Source organism: Barbatula barbatula, assembly GCF_947034865.1.
Source record: "Barbatula barbatula genome assembly, chromosome: 23".
Taxonomy (NCBI): Eukaryota; Metazoa; Chordata; class Actinopteri; order Cypriniformes; family Nemacheilidae; genus Barbatula; species Barbatula barbatula.
Window position 1 is genome coordinate 171,200 of NC_136786.1, and position 16,348 is coordinate 187,547.

Genomic DNA, 16,348 nt, shown 5'->3' on the forward strand with positions numbered 1-16,348 from the left:
ACCAATCAGCATTCAGAATTTTGTGCACCACATCAGGGATGTGTGGTCGTTCAGTGGTGCATGATGGGAATATTATCTGACGTGTTGGGCTAACACATCCTTTCTCCCGGAGAACTTCATCAAACTGTGTGTGTGTGTGTGTGTGTGTGTGTGTGTGTGTCAGTGTATTTGTAATGAACAAGCTCTTCTGTCAACAAACACAATAACATTCCGCCAAACTCATTCAGTTGCACTTAGTTAGTGGTTTGGTTGTTCATGTTGAACATCTTTTCAGCAGAACGAGTGATGAGAGCAAGATACGTCTAAAAATCAGAAGTTAAAGAAGGAAGAGGATCAGCCGCATGGACGTCAGTGTGTGTGTGTGTGTGTTTGAGAAGAGCAAGTGTAAAAACTATGGAGTCAAACCACAACAGTTTCTGCTTCATTTGGTCACCAAAACAAACGAAACCTCAGAACATCAACTACTTTCTTTAGTTGAAATACTGAAACGGTTTTGTTCAGAAATATATATATTTTTTTATAAGAACACAAAGAATACTCTTGACATTAAAAAGAAATATCAATGATTTAATTGATCTGTATTCATCATTTTATTTTTGATATCATGATTAATGCCGGCTGACCTGAAGTACATGATTTACTGTGAAGCATGATGCCATTCACAAGAACAACTAGAAACAGACCAACTATCTCTAAAGGACTTGATTTAAGAGTACTGTCTGTGCTAAGACCTTCAAAGAAACAAACTAGAAATGTAATTATAGAGAAATATACCTGAAGAATCTTCAAATATACAGTTATTGGCCGACTGAAGAGAAATGAGCTTCAACAAACCTTGATCACTAAAAACTAATACAACACTAAAGTATTATTGTGACTGAACAGCTCATGAACAGATAAAACTAAACTAAACTAAAAGAATCAATGATCAGAACAATCAATTATTCACTCATTTATATCAGTTTTTCGCACAGTTCTTTTACATTTACACGTACTGTATATCTGCGTCTTGCTGCAACTGCGGGCACGATTAAGCAGTGATATTTTAGATTAATGTCAAAAATGGTCATTTGACGCTTTATAAATATATCACAAACCTTTTAAAAATATATAATTAATGATCAATGAGATTTAATATAAAATTATAAAGCATTTACAGTCCAAACACAATTTTTGTTCATGTCCCACAACATGTCAAATAAGCTAATTGTATTACAATTTGACGCTATTTCTAATGGAATTGTTTAATCTACACGTTCATTTACAGCATCGTAAATGTTTTTGGATATTTTACTGATCATGATCACGACAATAAAAAAGGGCTTTTTTAAAAAAAAAGTTTTATAAGAGACAAACAAGTCTAGTTTCTATAGAAACAGAAATGACCACATGAGCACATTGCTGACAGATAAGACCACCTCACTACCTCACTCACAAGATCCACAAAAATAAAAGATAAATATCAACTTTCTGTGTCAGTATTTATTGTGTGTCCTTACCATACAGCATAAATAGTTATTCAGTATTTGAACTACATTTGAAAAATAAATGTATATTACTGTTTAACTAATGTAGAAGAGCTTGCTAGCTGCCAGTTAGCTGTAATATTAGCAAAAATGTCATTTCTGGAACTGAGAATGCTATAAGTATGCTATCCTGAAGCTCAGTGGTTAGAGAATGACACTAGCAATGCCAAGGCCGTGGGTTCCATCCCAGGGGATCTCACATACTTACAAACAAATGTATAGTACAATGCAATGTAAGTCGCTTTGGAGAAAAGCCTCTGACAAATGCATAAATGTAAATGTCAAATCTTGGGGACAAATTTATTGAACCTATAATATGTGACAATCACTTATGATTCAAATTCACAGGGGTTGATCACCCATCTACAATGGCTCATGTTTTATTATAATGTCATCAAAATGAAGCGCCTGGAAAAATTAAGAAATGAATTATTGAGCTGCTGGTGTGTTTTTTTAAATAAGCACAACTGCATTCATTCATACATGTTTCTTTTAAAAAACTATCATTATACATTATATTAAATACATTGTGTATGTGAGAGGTTTGTGAGCGTTATTATTGCACTTTATGTTCTCATAAACATCATTCTATATGATCATATATATATATACCTATATCAGATAGATGATGAACCTTGAAGATTTTGATGAAAAGAAGTCATCACAATACACACACAGATTGAAATGTCACATTTCAGAGGAGCTCATGTCTTGTGTTTCACGTCATAACTCTGTTGTTTATTGTATATATATTGTTTACACCTCATTTCTAAAAGTACTGTATGGGTTAGAGTGGAAACACAAAACCTCTTCTGAAATTGAGAAAGAGGCAGAAAGCAGCTCGACAGCTGATGTCTTTAAAGGTTCAATTGCAGATGATGGACTAACTGTAGATATCTGAGACACACAATGAATTCTCCAAGAATTCTCATGAAGAGAGGTGATGAGAAAAGATCACACCTGACTTAATCATGCCATAAAAGGGGTTCCCACACTTGCATCCCACCAAATGTAAGGACTTTCAATGGCTTTTTCAAGCACATTTCAGAACTGTATTTTTTGGGGGAAAGGTATACCATTTTTAAGGACGTGTGTAAGGACTCTCTCTTCACAAAGGGCCATTTCAGAAGTGTGTTAGCAAAGGCTACATGCAGTCACAGACATATATAGACACCGCATTGAAGGCTTTGGCTGTTGCTGTATTGGGTCAACCATGCCGCCATATTGGGGAGGACAAGACTGTCCATGAAAAAATCGGTTTTAATCATTTACCGTCTACGTGACGGGAGTATAACAAAGTCTCATCTCGAATAAACTGACATTAAATCATGTTTAATGTTTAAGACTCGAATGTTTTCATAAATCTTCTGAAACGTCCATGAATACAAACAAAACCCTATTCAACATTCAGAAGAAGAGCCGCACGACAGCCTACATGTAACATTCAGATGCAAATACAGCAACACACCAGTAGTGTAATCTCTTCACACCCGCTCCATTTACTCTGTCAAACCAAATCTAAAAAACAGCAGCACATGACGTGCGTGTTAGACATCCATCATGACAGCGAATATTCACTGGCAGCAGACAGTCTGTCAATTCATCTTTCATGGGCCTAGTATAAAGACAAAGCTCTGAACCCGACTAAAAGACCTGAGCATTTCAAGCATTGATGAGACTAAAACATTATTCATGTCTATCAGCAGCACTAGAAATGATGTCAAACATGGCGGCTAAATAAGGCTTTGAGTCCCTGATCTTAGTTTCCGTTTAACCTCAAGACTCTAATCTTCTCATCCCACAATGATGTTCAAATGCATCTTTTCACCTTCGTGATTTCAAGTGATGCTACAGTTGACTAACTGTGCTGAGATCAGCTACTAAAGAAGGTTGCTTTTTAAACCCATTTATCATCAGGAGACGTTTAACTCAGGCCGAGTGTTTGTCTTACCGTTGAAGGAGCTCTTGACCCGCAGGTAACTGACGCTCAGACGGAGAACTGAAAGTTTGTCCAGTTTGGAGATGATGTCAGGCGAGAAGGGCAGCAAACTGGCCAGGCGGTCCAGCTCAGCGTTCAGACGGTCACGGTGCCGCTTTGATGGATTGGATTTCTCTGTCACTGTCACTGGTTTCCTGCTGGATGACAGAATACAGTTGACAACGTTAGAAAAACAACCTTGAGTTTATAATTAAGAGTTCAAAGCAAATGTCATTGTATCAGTCCATGAAAGAGCCACAATCTGTAAACACAAATGAGTAATTCAATGTGTTTACATGACACGTGTGAGTCCAGTCCAAGTGAAATGAATGAAGGAACGTAAGGTTTCATGCCGTAATGTTTCTGACTCAAATCTAGACCTTTTCATCATTTACCATTAAATTCATGATTCAGATCACTGAAACTCTACACGGTTTGAGATCATTCCTATCGCACAAAAACAGATTTGAAAAAAATGACTTATATGTAGTATAACATTATGACTGAATGAAGAAGTCATCTGCGGTCAGTGAAAAACCACAGTCAAATACATCTTGAAATTGTATACATTCAGAATATATATTAAATAAAGAAATGATTGACGTGTGAAAATGAAAGCTTCATACAGTATTCATCAGTTTTACATTGAGTTGAGATATTTTGGACTCATCTCATCATAATATCGTTTGATTTCTTATGTATTTTATTGCTGAATTTGTTTTCATTGGCGTACTGTTGTTTATATAACAGCATTGATAATAATAAACAGCTGTATAGCTGCAAATAAACAGTCATGAAAACTTTGATTTGATAACACTTTCATTCGAAAATGCAACAGCGTCAATAAAAACAGATAACGGCCGAACAGCTCATGTTTCTCAATGGTTTGAGGATTTAAAGTGTGTATTTGGGATTCTCGCAGTTTTAGTTGTAAAAGTGAAGATGCATCTTAACTGTTTTTGAATGGGTTTCCTTCGCTTCTTCCCGGCGTACAAACAATCTCCAGGTGGAATCATACTGACGGCCAGAGGCTGTAAAACACATCCACGCGAGTCATGAAACTTGAAATAAAGCAGTAAAAGAGATGAATGACTCATGTGTTATGAATGAATGAATATAAAGTACCTGATGTGTGATCTGTGTCATGAAGCGGCGCGGATGCAGCGGGACTCAGTGTGTGTGCGCGTGAGTGTTTTATACTGTGTTTCAGGTGGCAGATTCCACTGTATGACACGCACCGGTCTCTTCGCACGCGATTCTGAGCCGCGCGCGTGCACACACACACACACACGCACTGAAGGATCGGGCGCGCGCACCAGATGATGTTGGGAACAGCAGAAGCGGATCGATTCTTACGGAATAAAAACCTTCAATGAAACATGACTGATGATTCAACATCACACGATTCCACAGAACAAAAGTGAGAAACTTCGTCTTAGAGAATCTCGAACATTAAGGACACAAACTTTGACAATTTCTGAAGCTGAAAAAGCTTTAAACGAGCCTGCGTTTCTCTGACGCGTTGTTCTCCGTTAAAGCACACGAGCCGAAACCATGACACACGCACGTTACGTACAGTTGACAGTCGGCTGATGTTTGTTATGTCGTGTTGTTTATTTCACCACCCCGCTCGTCTCACATATACTGTAAAAGACCCATAAAGCGACTTGAACTCATGTCACTGATGGGTTTAATCTCCCACTTTTAATCACATTGTTTTCTCTGTCATCACTAAATATGTTTAAAAGACTTCAAGTGTGTTTGAGAATCACAGCTCGTGTGCTGATATAAATACACTTTCTCAAACGGCTTCTTTCAAGTTTATTCAAGTCTAACATGATGTGGATCGATCAAACACCTCCTGTGATGATAAAACGGAGGTTTTTACATCATATGAACACAATTATTAGTTCATTGTCAAAAGCTCCTATGACGCTTCTGTCATAGATAAAAAACACATTGCGTACTGTTAGCTACTGAATAAAGTGACATTGAAATAAAGCAAATGCTCTCATTACATCTACAAATGAGTGTTATAGTGTAAATATTTCTTGATCAAAAAGACAAATGTTAACATGACACTTTTGGTCCAGCATGGTGTGTGGTTTAGTGAGGAGGGTTCAGATCTCATCACTGAAGAGGAAATCTAATCCTTGTGTTCTCACACATCCAGCAGCTCAAAGAACACTGACTGAGGAACATGTTCTGTGATCTGAGGGATCAGGAGAGACACGTTTACATCTCAGAGATTCTCAATGTGGAAAGTCTCTGATTTCATGACAAAAACCCCATTTAAACCAGCATTTAGTGCAGCCCACTCATGATCAGATCACTTAAGATACAAGACCCCTTAATTCAGCCAACAGCATGAACATGAGTTTCTTTCTTCATCAGAACACAAAGGAAGATATTTTGAAGAACGTTAATCATCAAATAACATTGAATGAACACAAAACCACCGAGACGTTTCTCAAAATATCTTCTGTTGTGTTCCACTGAAGAAAGACTCACACACAGATTAATGAGAGACACAATAAATGAAGAGAGAATCTAGAATTTTCTGGTGAATAATGCATTCTACATGATAGTGTCTGCAAGGCCCAGAAAAGATCAATCGACGTTCCTGGTGCTCAGCACTGCGCTGGCAACACAAAGGTTGTTGCTTTAATCCCAGGAAACACATCCTGATAAAAGACATCCACTGTAATTTGCTTTGGATAAAAGCGTCTGCCAAATGCGTAAATATAATGTTAGGATATTTTAATAGTCTGCATTCAATCAGATGCGGTTTGAAGGTTGACAATCTTTTATTTCACTGTGAAATGCTGGAAGAGATTCACAACAGTGAAGGCCTAAAAGGAAAACGGCTAAATCAACCCAAAACAATAATACTGACAGACTGAAGCGTGTTCATGAAGGAGGAGAGGATAAAGAGCTTGTTTCTCTCCATCACAGTCAGGGTTCTGAACACACAGCCGTATCATGCTGATGTAGTTTTTTGAAGATATGAAGCCATACTGTAAATCATTATTGTGTCTCCCTAACTCAAAGCATTTAACATTTATACTGTATATCCAAACAGTCACGATCCAAATAGACCACAGAAACATTCATACCCTGATGTGACCTCACATGAGGCTTGTGATGATGATGATGTATCGCCCCCTGTTGCACAACAAGTGCATAACAGCATGTGTACATATGCTCTCATGTTCATGATGCTGTCATGAGAGTCCACTGGTGCTGGACTAACTCCTGCACGCGCGCGCGCGCACACACACACACACACACACACACACAATTCAATTCAATTTTATTCATATAGCGCTTTTCACAATGTGCATTGTTCCAAAGCAGCTTTACAAGGAAAATAAGAAAAACAAAACTAGCACAGTACATGGTGTTTATATAACAAGTTAAATGATTCTAGTAAATAATATCTAATGTCAGCAGTCTCCCGGTGGTTTATTTATCATATTTAGCATGAAGTGAATGGTTGTCTGTAAAGATGCGTCTTTAATCTAGATTTAAATTGGGCGAGTGTGTCTGATCCTGGAATAATATCAGGAAGGTTATTCCAGAGTTCAGGTGCTACGTATGAGAAAGCTCGACCCTCTTTGGTGGATTTAGTTATTCTAGGTGTTATCAGAAGTCCTGAGTTTTTTAAGATCTTAGAGAGTGTGATGGGTTGTAGTGTGATTAGGTAGGTAGCGGCTTAACCCTTTAAGGCTTTATAAGTGATTAAAATAACTTATAATATACACACACACACTGAGCTGTAGAGGACACGTTTCATCTTCTGCTGGAGCTCCAACCCGATGGCGCTGAACACAAGAGTTTTTTAAAAACTCCAGTGAGGATGATGTGTTTATCTGGACCATTTCTAAAGCATTGAACATGATGTTACTATGAGGTATTGGCAAAGGGTTGTTCAGAAGCTCAGAACATACATTGAAAAACACATGTAAGTCAGTACATCATTATAATGTCATATAATAATGCGTGAATAATGAAAACAATCAGCACGGGTGTTGTTCTTGACTCACAGTATAGTGGATATCCAGCGGGTCGAGGGTTACTAGCACTGCTGCCGAATGATGACTGGAAGTTATGGATGGTCTCCTGTAAGATCTGTCGTTCCCTTCCCTGACACAACAATATTTCATCTCATTGTTTTTTTTAATCAGGTCTCAGATCTCACTGATTCAGATTCATGAAAAACTCACTTTTCCAGCATTGAGCTCAGATATAGCCGCCAGTATCTGCTGTCGTGATCCGTCTGTTTTAATTCCCAGTTCCTTCAAGTCTCCATCAGTCAGAGTTAAAAAAGCCTCCATGTCCACCTGCCACGAAAACATCAATGAGTGCATCTCTCATTTGAATCTCATTCCTACACTTTAAAACATGAGATGATGATGATCTGAACTGAAACTTCTATCACCCACAAGAACTCCACAGCTTAAAATGAAGAACACAAACACTGTGAGACATGCGTCTAAGTGAAACACAATCCTCTCATGTGACACAAACCTCTTGCTCCTCAAAGATGGGCTGATATTTCTCCAAGGAAAGTTTCCTCAGGATTCCTGATAACTCGTCTGTGTATAAACCATCAGAAAGAATCTGTGCTCAACACACGTGTCACAGTAACACAACAAACAAAAACAACTGTGTGTGTGTGTCTCAATCAGGTCAATTGTACATTAATAAGGAAGTCGGACACTTTAAGGGCTGTCTCATTTGCAAACTCCTTCCAGTGCACTGGTTATGTTCCTTCTCAAACAATTCACACACACAATATACTGACACACACATTTAAATGTAATATTCCTCCAAATTTATACACGGATATGAAACAAATTGTTTTTCCTAATGTCCTTTAACCAGCGTTTAAAAATAGTCTCTTTTGCCTGTTGTTTGATCAATACCGGCTGTGAATTTTCACCATTGCGCCAAATCGTTCTCGTTGCTTAATCGTTTCGCTCCGTGCCAGCCGGTACGTGAATGGAAAATGAAACCACCGCAGGGCTGACAACGGAAATGTTTAGAATGTAAACACAAACACGTCACGTCACAGGTATTATTTTTAACACAAGAGACTGAGCTATAACGCTTCATTAGCACGATTCAGATTCACTAAAATCCCGAGCCGAGTTTGTAATGGTTCCGTGTCAAACCAGGCTAACTGTTACCGTCTCAGACTGAGCTTAGAGCGGTTCGGCACAATGGTGGAAAAGCACTCTCTCCCAAGACTGTGTCTATAATCACATGCTATCTGTCTGTCTGTGGTGTTGAGTGTCTGACCCTCGTCTGTGATGGTTCCGCTGCTGGATCCTCCACTGCTCTTGGATCTGGGTTGTGTGGAGGCAGATGAGAGCGAGTCGGCTGCGGGGGGTTTGGGGGTGGGTGATGGCGAGGGTGTGAGGGTGGGTGATGTGCTTTTAGAGGTGGAGGAGTTTCCTGACTGAGGCCTGTTCTTCACAGCTTCCAGCTTCTAAAACACAGACACAGGTTTCAATAATACACAGAGCGAGAGAGAGAGAGAGAGAGAGAGAGAGAGAGAGAGAGAGAGATGTGCAGGTAAATGGTGTTTACCCGTCTGGAGTTGGCATCAGTGTGGTTGATGTCGCCGTGTGTCTCTGCTGCTGGTGTTCTGTTGTCTAAGAGACCAGCGGCTCTTTTCCTCTGAGCTGCTATCTGAGATAAAACACTATCTGCCCCACTGCCCCCTACACACACACACAACACAAACACACAATATATATATCTGAGCTGTATGTACACTGTGTATTTATGTTAATTTATTCCGTGTTGTTGAAATGTTTATGACGATCATGAAGACGTATGCGTATGATGTGCAGTATTGTTAGTGTGTGGACTGGGGAGGCACCTGAGCGATTGTGGGAGTCTGAGGCGTGCCGGTTAACTCCGCTCACTCCATTGGAACCGCCTGATGAATGAGCAGAGTTATAATTGGCCGAGTTGGAGGGGGAGGGACCTTTAGTAATGCTGGGAAACTTAATGGACCTGCTGACCACTCGACTGATGGATGTCTGAAAACACACACACAGGAATGAATATAATATGGAACCTTCCACAGAAGTTTGAACTCATTTCATTCATATAAACCCTCATTACACGAAAACGAACATTAAGAACATGAGAGAAATAATACAAATGTTTTGGGTGCGTCTCACTATATCCGAGTTGGCACAACTGGTTCTGCTGGGTCTCTGTGGCACGTGTGCACTGCGGCCCTCCTTCAACACTCCAGAACGTTCAGAGTTCCACGGCTCAAAGTTGGACGGAGGCAGAAAGGGCGGGATCACAGCCTTTAGCTTCTCATTTGGCAGCCGAGCGAGAGGAGCTCCTTTCCGCAGCTGAGGGACGACAACATTTTCATGATGTTTAAGACTTGACACACTTTAAAGACTGTGACTGAACATGTAAATGTACCATCATTGTGATGAGGAAGTCGTCTTTTTCACCTGCCGTTCTGCTCAAACCTACAAGCACAGCAGGTCAAATCTCTACTGCGTGAATAATGAAGCGTTTCATTTACTCTTCACTGTAGTAACAAGTGTAATACCGCCATCTTTGCTCTTTGACGTCCACGCAGCTCTGATGTCAGTGGCCGGAGCTCCACTAGGAGGCGTGACAGTTCCGATGGGTTCATTGTCATCGCTGCGCTCTGCTTTCATGGTAGCGTCCAGAGGGACCCCGGGCTCGTCAGAAAAAGGAGCAAGCCGATTGGTGGAGAGTCCGTGTCTCAGGGTGTGAGTCAGTTTCAGTCTGCGAAAGCGATTGGACATCCGGCTCCACCAGGACTGATGACACAATGACAAACGAGATAATGTGACCATGAGAACATCTGAAGAGTTTGGTTCCAAAATGAGATAACTCATAACTCAATCATGTTTTAAATCAGTCAAACTGCAGTTGGTTTGTTTTGATTTAAGCCATAATAACTTCAAAAATACAGCTGACTAACACAATAAACACAATAAAAACATGATTTTTGAAATGTTAAAAAAGGAGTTCTCTCATTTTGGACCCAAACTCTTCATATATAATTCGTAAGGTTATTCCAATGACCTTCAAGCCTCCTTTCTCGTCAAGTGGAAGAGGAACGTTTACAGAGGGACGTCTCTTCACAGTGGCTTTTCCTCTCTGTTTACTCTTGTCTTTATCCACCTGCATACACACAGACGCCAACAGACGCACCAGCTCCGTATCTGACAGACAGACAGACAGACAGACTGGGTTATTGTTCTGCTCATGAATGAATTGACTGACAGCAGTAAGTGATTTGTTTTGCTGACCGGGGTCGTTCAGGAGCATCACGAGGTCAAAGGCTGTGTATCCATTCTTAGCTCTCAGGTTCACATCAGCGCCCTGATTAAGAAGAAACTTCACCACGTCTTTATTTCTGCAAACACAAACATCACATGCAGAACACACGTTTCAAGTATTATGTAACAGACACACATCCGTGATTAGGTCTGGGTACCCAAACCTGGGGCCAATATCTTATATGTGATCGGCACGGATCGGACGTGTATGAGCTGTAGATTCATCATAGTGAAAGACAGTTTTAATGCGCGCTCTCTGTCTCCCTCCCTCCATCTCGGCGAGTTCATCACCAGGCACAGTGTTTAACTTTAACCGGTGTGAAAATAACGTTTCTGTATAATTACGCGTCTGTAATGCACCCAATAAAACTGTTGCTCTCCTTTAAAATCAATGAAGCGAATGCTGCTTGCAGTGGAGCTCGTTCCCGCGTTTGATAGTGAAAGAAAGTGATTAAACCTTATTATAATGTAGCCAAGAAAGCTCTCTGAATATGGACTTAATCTGTTGATATATTCAACGCATTTTCTGCCCATATTTCATACAACTATGGTGAGCATTTAGTTGTAGCTGGAGGGTGAAGAAGGTAAACACTTAAACATCTTTCTAGCAATGTTAGTGTCCGTGCTCATTTCACATTCACAATTTGTTGTGTATTTAATAAATATTTTGTTCTTTAATGTCATCCACCTGTGGCTCTTTTTTTTAAGTATCGATAAAGGCACTGGTACCGAAAGAATCCCAAACGATACCCAACCGTACCCGTGATAGGTGGCCTGCATGAGCGCCGTCCAGCCGTGCACAGAGTCCTGTTTGTCTACATCAGCGTGTTTCTCCACCAGCAGCTGCACGACCTCCAGCTGTCCACTGACAGCCGCCATCATCAGAGGAGACGCACCGTCAGCGTTTGACACATTCACCTGAGACGAGTCCTCCTCCACGATCTCCTTTACCAGCTGAGCGTTTCCTACAACACACACAAGAACAGTCACGGCGAGTCCAGTGTGATTCTTCTGTGATGTTTGTTCAGCGAAACCTCTGTGGTCTTACCTAACTTCAGTGCGTTAAAAACATCCGGCCGTTTCTTCTCATCATCTGCTCACAATAAAAAACATACAAAGCCTGAATTATCATAAAACAGCATCAAGACTGAAACATACAATCAGAAATACTTTTACACAAACATTATTTTCCATTCACAGTCATTTCAGAATGTCATTCGAGCGTTCTTTCGATCATAAAACGTTAAGTGTAAAAATGACAATAAAGATGACACGATTTCTCCAAAAGTGAGCTTGAACCGCAGACTGTGAGTTTAACAACACAAACAAACCAGCAATGGCGCACACATACAAACAAACAAACACCTGCTTCAAGAATCATTGGACAGAACTTGGGTTTGTTTGGGTCATGTTCAGGTGAAGTGTTTGTACCTGGCTGCGGCCTTACGCTGGTCATGGAGTCCAGATAGTTCTTCACCTCTTTATGTTGCAGTTGAAGCGCCACCTCAAATGCCGTCTTCCCCAAGACGTTCAGATGATCGGCATCTGCTCCTCTCTCGACCAGCTGCTGGGTGACGCTGACCCTCCCACCGGCCGCTGCCAGCATCAGCGCGCTCCAGCCTGTGGTCTTCTGCATGAAGTTCACCTCAGCTCCCCATTCCAGCAGCAGTCGTACCACAGCTTCATGTCCGTGCTGAGCAGCGGCCAGTAGCGATGTAATCTCCAAAAACGTCTTGCCGTTGTCGCTACGGACATTGTTATTAGCATTGCCGTTGCCCTCAGCCGCTGACAGGTGGTCAAAGTTGTCCACCAAAGCGCCGTTCTCCAGGAGAAGTTTAGCCACGTGAGCATGACCTCCACGAGCGGCCATGGTCAGCACGCTGGCACCCATCCGATTCCTCGCGTTGAAGTCGGCGCCATTCTCCAGAAAGATATGAGCCACGTTTAGATGTCCGAACCTGCACTCAGAAGTCCCGATCAGAAGCTTAAATGAGTCTCTTGATTCACAGGGTGTTTTTGGTAACAATAAATTAAATCTCTACTTGTGTTCAGTCTTTTAAGTATGTAAAAAATGCCAATTGCTTTCATTTAAGGTCACTATCACTTTATACAAGCACTCCCTTTTTGGGGGGCGTTTTTCCCTGATCAGGGTTCCCACACTTTCATCAACACCAAATGTAAGGACTTTAGGGACTTTTTGAAGCACATTTTGGTCAAATTAAAAACTGTGTTTTGGAAAAAGGATAACATTTTTAATGATGTGTGTAAGGACCAGTGAACATCCGTTCACAAAGGGCCATTTCAGAAGTCAGACACCGCATTGAGGGCTTTTGCCTGTTGCTGTATTGGGTCAGGACAAGACTAGAGGTCGACTGTTATGTCATTTTTTTATATATCGGCATCAGCCGATATCCGTGTTTAGTAGCGCCTATTTAAAGTCAGGCACGCGTTATTGGTGAGGTGGAACGTGCTGCTGCTGCTGCTGCTGGCATAATGCTAAAGCTGGTTAAAGGTTCGCTTACTTGCAGTTAACATAATGTTATGTTTCCTGTATCCGAGTCGGAGAATTTCACTCTGTGCTCGAGAGACACAGAGCTGTCCTGACCTGGAGCTGTCCAGAACAGTGGATGACATTTGTTCAGAAGCATGGTTTCATGCAGATAATAGCCGGGTTTCCATCCACTTTATGACAATTGTTCATTGTTACGATGACTTTTGAATTTTCACACTGTTCGATTGGTGATTTGTCATATTTTTCATAGTAACCGTGGAGATATTCCAATGTAAGTAAGGGATAGTGTACAGTACATGCAGCCGGTTATCACGACAGTGTGATCAGGACTGAAGTGGAGACAAGCATCACACAGAAGGGGTTTATTATGACTGGCTGTACATTATCCCACATTACACTGCTACTTGCCTCAAGGGTAAATTAGAAAAAGATTTTAAATATTTTATCAACCCATTTGTAACAAATGTGAACCTACGGCAGGGAAACCCGTTTACTTTTGGTTTTTAGGTAAGACATTTTTTTAAAAAGACAAACATTAAATTTGGTTATAAATATAATCTCATATATGTCGATAGTGCATTATTAGTTTTGATAATAAACAGATGAGAAAGCCCTAAAACCTTCAATGAGTTTAATTCAAAGGGTTTTGTCATTCAAAGGCAGTACATCATAGGCGAGTTCACTTCTGTTTGGAATTCGCATTTCATTTAAATATGTTTTCATTTTCTATTTATTTATTTACGCATTCAATGTGCCATGTACTCAACGGTCTCCTGAAGGCACTATGTATGCTCAATGTCATCAGTCAATCTGCGTAAAACATTGCTCTGGAAAGATAAAATAATAATAGATGATTATTACTACAGTTATATTCACAATTACGGCACAAAGCAGTTTCTCGGACACATGCAGGAATACACAAACATTTCGTTTTGTCCCTGCTGATATAGGGAACTTGATCCGAAATGATGGAGCGACTTCAGACACCCAAACACACAGCAGAAGGGAAACACTGCTACAGGTAACACTGCTGGGAACATGTTTTGGTCAAACCAATGCTATCCAGCTATCATATCAGTGTTTCTTAACATCCTAAAAAACTATTCAAACTCTTAAGGCACATTTACTAACAAGAATTATGAAAACTAATGAAAGTATTCCTGAAATGAACATAGTTAAAAAGAAACTTATTTAGCAGTGGTTTAATACAACATATGTTTGACTGTATATGATGATCTTTACCGTTTGCTTGATTCATAACCAGCAGGTGTACTCCACATCTTGTCAAATACACATTTGTTGTAACTTGCGCTTTGGCAACATTAACCAATATTTATAAAAACTCTAACAAAATTTAGTCCGAATTTTCCGGTCCTTGAATTCATATTTCTAAAATTAAAATACTTTCAAGCACTTCCAAGAAGAGTGGGAACCCTGTCTGATAAACGTTTCGCACTTGAGGTTTAGTTCAGAACGGGGCACTGTTCGCATGAAACATCGCTAATGTGAAAGCCGTCAAGTGAAGTGGGGTGGGCACCTGCCCCCTGACCCGAGACTACAATGACACTCAAGGTCGGACCGCAGCAAACAAGCCCAATCTGAAAGAGCAGTTTTACATCCATTCTGAATCATAAACATCTTCTAGATGTATATGTGACATCTGACCTCTCCGAGACGTATAGCAGATGATCTGTAAACAATTTGATCCAATAATATTTTAGACCAAGCGCTACGTTAAAGTTTAAAACTCAAGTCAATCTGGTTAAAGTGCATTTAAAGAGTTAACATTTATAATCTCTGTAAAGTATTGACAAATGGAAAATGTAAATTCCAAACAAGGTCACTGAGTGTCCAGATACTGAAAGACTGTCCGTGTTGTCTCGCAGATGTTAATGCAGACATCAAATAGACATCTGAAGATGATTGTGTTACTTTCACCACAAGACTTTCATCTCACTTTTCAACTATTTGGGTTTAGAGTGAGAATTCCGGTTGTGCGTGCGTGCGTGCGTGCGTGCGTGCGTGCGTGCGTGCGTGCGTGCGTGCGTGCGTGCGTGCGTGCGTGCGTGCGTGCGTGCGTGCGTGCGTGCGGTGAACTTTATTCATTCAGTCTGATTTCAGACGGTTTTAAACTAATGGACACTCACTGAATGTGGATTATAATCGGTTATTAAAGCACGAGCCCTGAAGTATAACACGAGCAAGTGTAATGTGATCTTTTCATAATCGGACCTGGCCGCCTGCATTAGTGGAGTCCAGCCGTAATGGTTCCGTCTGTCCACTGAAGCGCCTTTCCTCAGTAAGAACCGAACCAGCTGCTCGTGTCCTCCGGCTGACGCGAACATCAGCGCCGTGTTTCCCTCCTCATCGGTTCCGTCCACATGAGCGAATCCCCCCGGATCCTCCAGAACCCGCCGCGCGCTCTCCAGATCCCCCTCATCACACAGTCGGAACCACAGCAACGGGCTCACTGGAGCCAAACTCATCCCGGACCACCGGAACTACAAACCCGAACTCTTGAATCTTATCTTACACGACAGAAACACACACACGCTGTGTGTCCGCGTCAAACATGATCGATCGATGAAAGCCGCGCACAATGTTAGTTAGTTTCAGGCTCCCAGTGCGCATGCGCAGCTCCACGTCGAGCGCTTCAGGTCAGGACTTCCTGCAGCGTCCGGTCCGTGATCTGATTGGATTTCGGCTCTTGAACAAAAACTCAATAACGAAGTTAAAGGAGTGTACTGAAATTACCTTTGCAATTTATCTTGATCTAAATTTACGTATATTGGTGATACATTGTAATTTGCAGGAGGAAAATTTGGCTCATTTATTTTATAACTGTCCTGTAACTCTTAAATTCGGGTCTGATGTTTGCTCCTTTTTATTTGCCCATAAAATATTGTTTATATGTTTTCTCTCCAAGATGCTACATGTTCATATACTAATGAATGTAAAATGATTGATTATGTGGTGAATT

At 40.8% G+C, this 16,348-nt stretch overlaps 2 protein-coding genes across 4 annotated transcripts in view; both read right to left on the reverse strand.

Moving 5' to 3' along the window:
- ahrra (aryl-hydrocarbon receptor repressor a) overlaps nt 1–5,091 on the reverse strand; it is a 29,351-nt gene extending 24,260 nt beyond the window's left edge. Inside the window, exons 1-3 of one of the 2 annotated variants that reach the window (XM_079447480.1) lie at nt 4,630–5,091; nt 4,459–4,535; nt 3,478–3,662 (exon numbers count right to left, since the gene is read on the reverse strand). In XM_079447480.1, the coding sequence (XP_079303606.1) occupies nt 3,478–3,662; nt 4,459–4,535; nt 4,630–4,650 (283 nt within the window). In that variant the 5' untranslated portion in view covers nt 4,651–5,091. The remainder of the gene's footprint in view (nt 1–3,477; nt 3,663–4,458; nt 4,536–4,629) is intronic. The other variant, XM_079447479.1, reaches the window with a different exon arrangement.
- A 1,709-nt stretch (nt 5,092–6,800) lies between these two features.
- anks6 (ankyrin repeat and sterile alpha motif domain containing 6) lies at nt 6,801–15,999 on the reverse strand. 2 transcript variants are annotated; one of them, XM_079447311.1, is made up of 16 exons: nt 15,601–15,999; nt 12,288–12,814; nt 11,905–11,949; nt 11,617–11,821; nt 10,827–10,933; nt 10,600–10,739; nt 10,094–10,331; nt 9,961–10,010; nt 9,702–9,884; nt 9,395–9,557; nt 9,100–9,233; nt 8,809–8,998; nt 8,035–8,102; nt 7,731–7,847; nt 7,551–7,650; nt 6,801–7,387 (listed from the first exon to the last, which is right to left on the reverse strand). In XM_079447311.1, coding segments are annotated over exons 1-16 (2,523 nt in total). In that variant the 5' UTR covers nt 15,855–15,999; the 3' UTR covers nt 6,801–7,385. The 2 variants fall into 2 exon arrangements, with proteins under 2 accessions (XP_079303437.1, XP_079303436.1); XM_079447310.1 differs by having other exon boundaries at nt 6,804–7,328; nt 15,601–15,995.
- Between the last annotated feature and the right edge of the window lie 349 nt (nt 16,000–16,348).